The 11,544-nt window shown below is 35.1% G+C and overlaps 1 protein-coding gene across 3 annotated transcripts in view; it reads left to right on the forward strand.

Moving 5' to 3' along the window:
• Positions 1-10,363, forward strand: part of IL33 (interleukin 33) — a 36,111-nt gene extending 25,748 nt beyond the window's left edge. For 2 of the 3 annotated variants that reach the window (XM_077911899.1, XM_077911900.1), the window contains exons 3-8: positions 3,560-3,685; positions 4,252-4,377; positions 5,566-5,673; positions 6,463-6,513; positions 7,384-7,481; positions 8,871-10,363. In XM_077911899.1, coding sequence (XP_077768025.1) covers positions 3,560-3,685; positions 4,252-4,377; positions 5,566-5,673; positions 6,463-6,513; positions 7,384-7,481; positions 8,871-9,068 — 707 coding nt within the window. In that variant the 3' untranslated portion in view covers positions 9,069-10,363. The remainder of the gene's footprint in view (positions 1-3,559; positions 3,686-4,251; positions 4,378-5,565; positions 5,674-6,462; positions 6,514-7,383; positions 7,482-8,870) is intronic. The other variant, XR_013387733.1, reaches the window with a different exon arrangement.
• The last annotated feature ends 1,181 nt before the right edge of the window (positions 10,364-11,544 follow it).

Consider the following 11,544-nt stretch of genomic DNA (forward strand, 5'->3'; position numbering starts at 1 on the left):
TATTGTTGTTTTTTAATTGAAGGAATTTTAAAATTAGAAGACTGTGTGTAAAAATCTGAATCTCTTGAAAAACCTGAAAACCTAGCAACACTGGGCACATATCCCTACATGGCAATAATTGCATGCAAAATGAGTAGAGGTCACACCCGTTAATTTGGGTCTGTCCATGGAATATCTTCTGTTACAGTGAAAGAGCTTCAACTTTATTCTATGGACAGTAAGAAATCATAGAAAACATTCAGTTGGGGAATAACAAGATATTTTTAGAGAGATCACATTGATGTTGGTGTAAAGATGAAGTGAGGGAGCAAGAATAGAAAAAACGGTTAGAGGTCTGCTGCATTCATCTAAGGGACTGAAGATGAGGGCCTGACCTAAGAGAACAGATTGGAAAGTAAGGATTAAATGTCAGATACATTCAGAAAGTGAAATCAATAAGATTTAATGACAGATCAAATAAATTGAAGGATGGACAGAGAGGAAAAAATAGATGATTCTCAGCTTTCAGGATGACCTAAGAATTGGGTAGACAATGGTAGAAAGTGGTACTTTTTCAAGATAGGAATTCAGGAAGGATATATATAGTAAGTAGAGAAAAATAAAGATTTTTTTTTATTATGAGTATATTTGAATGGGGGTAAATGTAGGTCATTTAGGTAGAGAGGTCCAGAATTCTGAACGCTCTCCACAGATAGATACAGAGATGCCTCAAGCTAACTGAGGTCAAAATACCCTGTGAAGAAAAAGCAATAGACACAAGCCTCAAGAGAGAGACCAAAGGTAGAGTTACAGTTTGGAGAGCCATCAGCATATTAGGGGTGACAGAAGTCATTGGAGCAGGCAGTATTGCCCAGAAAGAAAGTCTTGAGTAGGGGAAGAGGCAAAGGACAAATACTGAGGAGCACAAACATTTTAGGAGGAGTCAGACAAGGAAAAACTAACAGAGAAAGAGAAATGGATGATCAGAGAAAAACAAGAACCTAAGAAGACTGGTGACATGACAATAGGGGAAGAAGAGTTTTAAAGAAATATGTGGTTCCCAAAGTCAAATGCCACAGATAAATCAAGGGTAGTAAGCAGTGAGAAGAAACCTTGGTGAAATAGGTGTTTGGGGAAGAAATGAAAGATGAGTGATTCACTTAGGTTGTTCCCATCAGCCACAGTCTGGCTCTTTCAGTGGAAGAACTACAGGAAGATTTCCAGGCCCCTTCCCATTTACTCACCAGAATTACGTGAGGGATTTCATCATGCTGTGGTGATGATGAAATTACTCATGAGAATTTCCTTACAAGCCATGCTAAGACACTGCCCTCAGACATCAGGCAAGGTATAGACATAGGAAGTGACAACAGCCCTTACATAAGCTTGAGTTGACCCTCTGACCCCAGTGGAGCACTCTCTCCCACAGAGTCCCCCAGGCCATGCCAGCTTTGTGCTTCCCATCTGAGAACACAACCCTCACATCACACTTTCAGCTTCCCCAAACACCAAAGTATACCTTCTTCCAAATTCCCCAATGTTAAGTAGCTTCAATACTTCAAATGTAATCACGCCTCAATATAGTATACCCAGTGTTTGTCCCACTAGATGCTAGCCCCTACATTAATATCTTTAGCCCCTCTCTACTTCTATGCCCATAACGCTTCCTCAGTATCATGACCCTTACTTCTAACTACCCAAGGCCCACATCCTGCTCTCCAGAGAGTCCATTCTCAATATTAGACATGCCTGTCAGTCATGTCCCAGGGGATTCTGACTATAACATAAAGATAAGCATAAAAGGAATGAGCATCCTTACAATATCACCTTATGCCCTTTGGGCCTGGAGAGATGATGTGTTACAGTTAATAAAGTATTATATTAGATTACTTATCAGGAGACCAAGTTCAATGTTGGCTCAGGCCTAGCTTTATAAATTATCTTTGCAATTGTAAAAGCACTACATAAATATGAAATACTATAGTTGATATTTATAAGCTGTAATGCAATGTTGGGAAGTTTCAGGATAAATGTGAGTAAAATTAAGGGGTCTTGCCCTGTTCAGACAGTTGAAGATACTTAAAGGTAGATGCCCATCTGAACTGGAGGCAAGATAGCTATTATTTTGAATTATCTATAAGAGAGGTTAACTCTACTTAACCTTGAAAAGCATATCAGGAAAGCAAATCTTTTAGAGAATTAGAAAAAAAATCATAGAATGAATCTCAAAGTCACAAGTAACTATTTTCATTTTCTGAACTACTGTGAATAATTGAAATTTGGCTCTATTGTACAAATTGCTTGATAATTCACTTACTTTGTTAAAAGTTGAGATGCCATGACTCAAGTGTTACAATTTTCTTTTCTGTTTCACTATGAAAGGCCTTTTATGAATTCCCAAGTAATAAATTTAATTTTTTGTTTGAGACTTTTTCTTTGACTGAATAAGTATTACTAAATAGGTGATTAAATTTTTAACTGATTTAACTTGGATTTATTTGTATTATGTCAGTTCCTAAATACAGGAACTGTACTGTATTGCAGTACAGCATTTTCTTTTCTTAGGTGGAAGGATGGAAAGAGTAGCTTTAATATTAGACATACTTGAGTCAAAACTTCTCACCAAACCTGTAATCTTGGGCAAGTGTCATGACTACTAAGAGCCTTAGATCATCATCTGCAAAATAGGAAGAATAATAACTTCCTTGTAATATTAGTGTAAAGGATTAAGTGAAATAGTATATAAAATTACTAGCACAGTGCTTGGCCCACCATGGACACTCTAACATTTGACAAGGGAGCCAAGAATACTCAAAGGAGAAAAGATAGTCTTTTCGATAAATTGTGCTGAGAAAACTGGATATTCACATGTAAAAGAACTCACAAAAACTCACCTGAAATGGATTAAAGACTTAAATGTAAGACCTGAAACCATGAAACTCCTAGGAGTTTAGGGGAAAAGGCTCCTTTCCTCCTGTTTAACATGGACCAATTATTTTTAATATCAATAAACTCTAGAGACTATAGCTATCCCTGTAAAATTATTAAAAGTGTATTCCAGATAAGTAAAAAAGATTATAGATTTCATATGGTCATATAAGTTCCCCCGCAGACAAAGAATGATATATGTTGGATGTAGATCCACACTCCCTTATACAGAATTCTGAAAACCAAAATTTTTCTAAAGACCTAATTTTTCATAACTTATTTGGTAATAAAATATGATCTGAACTTATTATATTTGACAGTTAAATTCTGACCTGAACCAACATGAAATGTTTATTTCACCTTATGTAAATGTTCCTATATTTCACTATAAAATCAGTATTAATTTTTTATGATGTGAGTACTGCCCTAATCCCTGTTGGGAGTATGACATATATAACAGCATATACTCTACATGACAATTCTAAAATCTAAAAAAACTGTGAATTTTGAAACACAACTGGCCCCAAGGTTTCTGATAAGATACTGCAGACCTTTAGTTGATTTCCTGGTTTGGTATGCTCAGGATTTGTATAAGGATAAAAGGATAAAAATGGATGGAGTGAAACAGTCTCAAAAATTTTCAATTGTTTAGAATCCCAACAGAAGCCTGAAGGAGTTTGCCAGATGTACTTTATGCAACTGCGTTCTGGCCTTATCATAGAAAAGACATCCTGTTACTTTAGGAAAGAAATCACCAAAAGGTATTCACCAAGAACAGGTAAGGGGAAACTATACATTTCCTGGTATTTCTTCAGTATGTTAATGGGCATCTATTTGCCTTTATTTCCAACATTTTGGATATATAATTTTTCCCTTGAGCAAATTTTCCTTCTGAAAAAAAGTAAGGATATTGAACTATTTTTTAGCCATTTTCAATAGGACATATAAAGAGTTTTTTTTATATAAAGAGTTTTTATAGCATGGGAGAAATGGGTATGTTCTAATATTAAGTGAAAATAGAGGATATAAAATTATAAATATATATACAGTATTTTTAAGAGATTTTTTTCATTTAAAGGAATTAAACTAAAATGTTAATAGCAGTTATTTTTTGGGGTGTTGAGACCATGGGTAACTAGCTTTCTTCCACCTGGATTCCGATGGGTATGCCCCACTGGGGTTTTAAGTGTGCAGGAGGCATTGATCACTTCAGACTGTGGAGAGGCTATAGTCCTGGGGTCAGTCCTAGCAAGTATCTTTGACTGGGAATCCTCAAAGAGGTGTAAAGAGGTTTGGGAAGAGTGGGAACTGACAGTCCACTCCTGCTCTCCCCCTGTCCTGTAGCTGAAAAGTGCAGAAAGCAATGTCTGGTATTCACTGCCTGTCATCAGCAGCTGAACAAAGATTTCACCTCTGATGTCCCTATGTTACAGAAATGTTTTGGAAGAGCTAATGTTCCAAGTATCCAAGGTATGACTGCTGATAGGGGTGGTGTGGGTGTGAGGAGGGAGATAGACACAGGACCACAGCAAGTGCTCCTCTAGGAAGCAGCTCCATGTCTATGCTTATTTGTGTAACAGAAACTTCTGCCTATTTGCTGCCCACATACCCATTTAGTGGTATTCAAACTAGGTACAAAGTAGCTGCCCTGACAATGAATGTACACTTTAGTTGGCCCTCTATCATTATTTTGAAATGCTTGTTATGGATTGGAATCTCATATACATTATTCCTGGGGAAAATATATTATCCTTTGGGGTCGGGGAGGGGGGCAACCATATCCCCCCCGCAACCTCATCATTTTGACACTAAAAGAAAATGAAGAACTATTATGTTTTTTAAAATATAATTTCAACTCTTAAATATTCTAAATAATTGTTAAAATGGCTTTAAGTTGTATTACCTACTTGTGCAAATAAAGTCCAAATTGATGTGACCATCAAGAAGTGAAGAGATCATTAATTTGACTAGGAATTGCACATTGCTATTTCAAGCATAATCCTGTTATAAATGTCTTAAGCTCCAAAAAGCATACTCAAGTTTCTCATTAAGTATTTTTAAATCATTTTACTTTAGAATTTCATATACAGACTCAATATTTAACATGCTTCTGTTTTGTATATTATTTTTCCTAGCATAATTCTATAAAATAGAGAAAATATAATTTTTTTCTCCAGGACCAACATAGGTAGTACCTAATTCTACACCAGTTTATCCCAGCATGCCATAGAAATATTATCATTTTCTATGTGTGCTGGGACATTTTTTAAAAAGTTAGGAATACTGTTATTTAGCCAGAGGACAGACACACCCTCCAGAACTGTAAGAAGCAAAAAAGCAGAGGCTTCCTCAGGCAAAGTCTTGTCTACTTTCTCTCCACCAAATCCTCCCATAAGCACACAAATATGACCTATACCTACGATTTTCAAGCAAGAGACTACCGTCTTTAATCCCATTCAAGTGGCACACCTTACCCTTTGAGCTACATTAAGCTTGTGCCAAAGGCTTTTATCTATCCAACAGTGGTGAGCAAAGTGCAGCTCAAATTGGAAAGAAAAAAAAAAGCCTTTAAGGAAGTATTTCCTTTTAATTGTGAAAGATTGTTCATGGGAACAAGTCTTTTTGAATTTTTAATGACAAGCTTTTCACTTGTTACAGAATATTCTGCTTCTCTGAGCACATACAATGATCAATCTATTACTTTCGTTTTTGAGGATGGAAGTTATGAGATCTATGTAGAAGACTTGAGAAAAGGCCAAGAGAAAGGTAGAATATTTCCTTTTGTCTATAATGATATAATGATGACTAATAAAGTAAAAAATAAATTTACCAAGGGGTGCTTGGGTGGCCCAGTTTAAGCTTCTGACTCTCGATTTCAACTCAGGTCATTGATCTCAGGGTCTTGAGATCAAGCCTCACATCAGGCTTGTGCTGGGCGTGAAGCCTACTTAAGATTCTCTCTCCCTCTCCCTTGGCCCCTGTCCCTCCAGCTCCACCCCACCCCACTCTCTTTCTCTCTTAATAATAATAATAAAATAATAATAATAATAATAAATTTACCAAACCATAAACACTGGCTTACCTCAGATATGGCAAATAGATTTAATGCTGTCTACTAACTCCAATGAATTGGCAGCAAATGCCTAAATACCACTAAGTTGAGGAGGATTCAGAAGCTTAGTCAGGGTTTTTTAGGGAAGAATGCTGATATTGAGAAGTGGTATTTGTTGTAAAAGATGGAAGGAGAGACAGCACATATGTGCTATTGTTAAATTACCTACTAGATCTTTCTAGCCTTATCAATATCACCAAAGTACAACCTCAAGTAAAGGAATATACCAGTGCTATAAACAATATGCTAAATATTTTAATAATGACTGTGTTAGAGAATTTATCAGAGCATACTTATACATTTTTGAGACCTTAAAATCACAAAAGTTTTGCTTTTATTGTTATATAATAAAATAAGGTATTTTCTGAAGTTATATGTATGTTGAAATTGAAACCTTTTGATAAAATTGTCTCATCAAAGGGATTTTATGCATTCTCTTTCAGATAAGGTGTTATTCCGTTATTATGATTCCCAATCCCCCTCACATGAAACAGGTAATTTGGAGGGCTGGGTAGCTGTAGTGCTTGAATTCTTGAATTTGAGGTAAGGACAAATCCAAAAATCCTCCACGAAAAAGGAAAGCAGCCTAAAAGGTTCTCTCCAGCCCACATTCATGGTAAAATCTTAGATTCTTAGAGGATTTATTCCCTCCCATTGATTGTGCAGTTTAATAATTAGGATAAAGGTTTACATTTAAAAGAGATCCAGAATAATTTTGGCTCAAGCTACAAAAAATTTTATTTCTATCTTAGCCAGGACTGGAATGGCAGTTTTGCTCAACAGATTGTCCAGCAACTAACCCTGCTCCTTCTCTTTGACTCTGCCAATACCTACATGGTTCAAGATTACTTGCTACCATGGCAATGTCCAATCTGCAGGACAGAGGAAGACAGATGCATGAGTTCTCTTTCCCATAAAGGATAAAACCTTGAAGTTGCACCTGACACTTCCATTCACCTCATCTTGGTCAAAACTTAGTCACATTGCTACACTTAGTTACAAGAAAACAGACTGAGAAATGTTCTATTATTCAAGGAGGGTAGATGGATATTGGGAGACAACTATCAGTGGCTTTACATGCAGACAGAGAAGCTGACACCCAGACAAATACCCAATAGAATCACAGTTCTACGATCAGAAAGGATATAAGAAAATTAAGGAGCTTAAAATTACCCCCAAATTGTCCAATGACTCTTTGATTTCATTTGGGTACAAATACTTCTAAAGGATATGTTGGGTAATGAAGCAATTATTTTCCATCATATTTTGAACTCTTTTCCTAGGTGTTAAATTTATTTAAATTAAAGTGAGTTAATTCTTAACTTTATAGTTTACATTTTTAATTATTTTTTTTTAATTGCAAGGTGATGATGTTGATGGCCAGACGTTATTGGTAAACCTGAGTCCTACAAAAGATAAAGATTTTTTGCTGCATGCCAACAACGAGGAACATTCTGTGGAGGTAATAGAAATATGCATTTAACTGCCGTAACTTATTCCACACATTTGTACAGATTTGCGTATTCAGAATATTTCAAAGAAGTTTTGTTTGTGTATTATATGTAAAACACAGTAAGTTACTACTAATAACTTGCTTCTGGAGTAGGGAAGGGAAGGAAATGGCATATATAGCCTTGCTACTGAAAGTCTGGTCTCTGCCAGCAGTGCAGCATCACCTGGGAGTTTGTTAGATATGCAGAATTTCAGGCTTCCTCACAACTGAATCAGAATCAGCATTTAAACAAACCTCCAAGGGATTCATATGCAAGTTAAAGTTTGAGAAGCATTGCTATATAGAATTATCTCAAATCCTCTTTATTTGACTTGAGGAACAACTTTGTTCTTCCAGGAAGTATTTCTTGATAAAATATAGTTTTCTTAGGCAAATTCAAAAATAATTTTACATTCTGAGCCTGCTAAAGGGAAAGTCATAAACATTTCCATATGCCGATATTTACAACGAAAGCATAACAATCACATTCTAATCATAGGATTCACTGCATAGTCTTTTTCAGCTAGTAAGTCACAGTGTAATATTGGTCATGATGAAAAATTATAAACATCTTCAGAAACAAACAAGCCAAAGATAGGGACCAGGAAAAAAACATAAGACTATAATACAGATGACAAATGACATAAATACAAAATTATAAATCTAACTAATACAGCCAGCTAAAGTATTAACATAAACACTGGATGGTAACCAGCATCTCCCTTAATAAACATTCCTAAATGTATATAACAGTTGGACATATATAACTACTCAATAATAAGAGCTGACCCCATACAGAGCTCTATTACATGCCAATTACTGTACTAAATGTTTTACATGCAGTTTCCTTTCATTCTTGTAGTAATTCTATAATGGAGTTGTTGTACTGTTCAAATATTACAGTATAACAAACCATCCCCAAAACTTATCAACCTAAAATAATGATCACTTATATCATTCACATATCTGCTGGTAAGTTGGAGGTTGACTAATCTAGAAAACTGATTAGACTAAAAAAATTGAGGTTTGAGAAGTAAAGCAATGTGCACGTCTCAGAGATAGTACATGACAAAAGTTTCACACAAATCCTGAGCTGCTGCATCCAAATCCAGTCATTCTAAGCTATAATGTTTCTCAAGGTATACTGATTATCAGGGAATCAAATCAAATCACCCCCCTCCACTTCAGCCCTCCCTACTCATTTCTTCCTTCTCTACCACACCCATCCCCTACTTAGTAAGTAGTCTTGCCAAAGATACTAAGTTATAATAATTCCCCTTTAGTTTCTAATACAGGGAGGTAAGGTTGACTTTGGACTTCCCACTTACATACCAATTGCTTTCTTTCTTGTTTCCTCAGCTACAAAAATGTGAAAACCAATTGCCAGACCAGGCCTTCTTCCTCCTTCATAGGAAGTCTTCTGAATGTGTTTCATTCGAATGTAAGAACAATCCTGGAGTGTTTATAGGAGTAAAGGATAACCACCTTGCTTTAATTAAAGTAGGAGACCAAACTAAGGATTCATATATAGAGAAAACCATATTTAAGCTCTCTTAAATTTAATGGGATGAAAAAAGTTGTCAATCCTGGGTTGGGTAGCCCAGATAGCTACTGCTGAAGAAAGAATAAGAGATAAAGAGATAAAAAAAAAAAAAAAAAAGAGATAAAGAGATAGACAACATTTAAGGGAAATAAAGAGTACTTAGTATGCTATGGAATGTTTTTCTTATTATGTGTAAAATATATTTTTATAATCCTTCAGTTCTGTTTTTTATTACCCTTGTCTCACTACATATTCAATAGTGTATTATTAAGGAGACCTCAGAAAATATACAACCTGACTTTTACTTTTTTCTACTTGCTGTCAAGAAAGAGCTTAATATCTAATTAAGCTCTGCTGAGACCTCTGGGGACAAGGAAGGGCCTTAATCCAAGTTTCATTTTAGACAAGGATTTCAAAAAGCCACATAGAGACATAATTTTCCCTGGTTCCAAACAAGTTCAAACAGTAGAGCTGTTGGTGAAAAGACAATCAGCTCTACTTAGACTGAACATTTCACAAATGGAATAAAACACCAAATTTGTTTGAAGATGCCCAAAATTTCAGATACTTACACATGTAGGCAGATAATATAAATATGTGAAATGACAGAGACAATTGAAAAAATTAAGAAAAATAAATCCTGTATTTGTAAAGTAAATAATTTTACCTCTAATTGTTTCATTTTTAAAATGCTGATTTTTATAGATGGAGTTAAATTTAGCAAGACATTCTTACATTAGGAAGTAAAATAAATTTTATCTCAGACATATAATTGAAATCATTGGGAATATCTCACAAACTAAAACATTATTTTAAAGCACTGAGACACAACATACCTTAAGACATCCAAGTACCATGGGATCCAAGTACCATGGTGAGGCCACAAGTTCCCTTATCTACTAGAACCTAGATTGGACACAGCATTAACATTACAATTTTAATAACTGGCTATCCCTTATGTTCGTTGTATACTGTCTTTCTGACTCTATGCTCCAGGGATCTGTAACTTGATATACATGTCACCCTGCACAAAATTTCTTATAATCCTTTCTTACCATGTGTACAAGTGTTTTTCTTGTCCACCTTCCTGATTAGTCTGTTTACTATGGAATATTTATTGACTTTTCTTCCTTCATTTCTTTTGACCAACTCTGTTCTTGATATACATTTTGTGCCCCATGAGCTTCATTCCATATCACCTGACCTCTGGACACCAACATATTTTTCTATTTTGTCTCTCTGATGTAGAATTTCACATAAGCCTATTGATGGGAATATTTTTTATTAAACATCTTTGTATTTTACATTACTAAGGTAGTAAAATTTATTCTCAACCATATATGATTTTTCAACTACTAAAGGAATAATTTTTGGGATCCCTGGGTGGCGCAGCGGTTTGGCGCCTGCCTTTGGCCCAGGGCGTGATCCTGGAGACCCGGGATCGAATCCCACATCGGGCTCCCAGTGCATGGAGCCTGCTTCTCCCTCTGCCTGTGTCTCTGCCTCTCTCTCTCTCTCTCTCTGTGACTATCATAAATAAATAAAAAAAATAATAATAATAAAGGAATAATTTTTGCTTATTTTAAGTCTTAAATTCTACTATAACTTTTTCATAGGCTTAACATTGACAATAAGTGATAAACTAGTAACAGAATACTTATGAAATACAACTGTTTCTGAAAGTGTTGGCTTTTTAATTCTAATTTGTTGAGATCTATTGGATATAATGATGGTGGAACATAGGATTAGAAAGGCTGAGAATTACTGAGTGAGGGTAAACAATTGTAAACAACATAGCTTTCATTACATTGTCAGTTTTATTATGAAGACAAAAATAAAAGCAGAATATATATCATCTTCTCTGAAAAACACTAAATGTTGACCATATGCTTCTGTATGATATACTCGAAATGATTTGTTTTAAGTAACTAAATATATTAATTACATTAAATTCTCAAGTTGTATTTTTTAAAAGTATGTGAGGCCATGATGATTTTATCATAAAATAACTATTCTGAAATTTTTAAGTCAAAGCAATCTTACCTTAATCCACTGATGTTGGTATCTGGGGTAGGTCATTTGTCTGGTGATTCAAAACTAAATAAGATATTCCAAAGAAGAGATTGTGTCTTTTTCACCTTTGTACTCCCAGTGCCCATCATAAGTGGCCAGCACAAAGGAGCTATTCAGCCACTTGTACCTGAGATCAAACAGTCAATATACACCTGCAAAAGGAACTTTAACCTGACTTCTGACTCAGTTAGGTATCTTTCAACCTGAGTATTTGATTTCTCATGTTCAATTTTCCTTTTTAAAAAAATACTTTCCACCATCACTATGAGGAGTATTATTTGATTAAAATATTCAAATGTGTGGTGGATTTTTGTGACTTACTTTCATGTGTTTTGATGGCCCATAACACACACATTCCTGGAAGGAATTTGTTCATTTCATTGTATCAGAAATAACAATAATGTCAAAACTTACATT

Source organism: Canis aureus, chromosome 10 (genome assembly GCF_053574225.1).
Source record: "Canis aureus isolate CA01 chromosome 10, VMU_Caureus_v.1.0, whole genome shotgun sequence".
In the NCBI taxonomy this organism is placed as follows: Eukaryota; Metazoa; Chordata; class Mammalia; order Carnivora; family Canidae; genus Canis; species Canis aureus.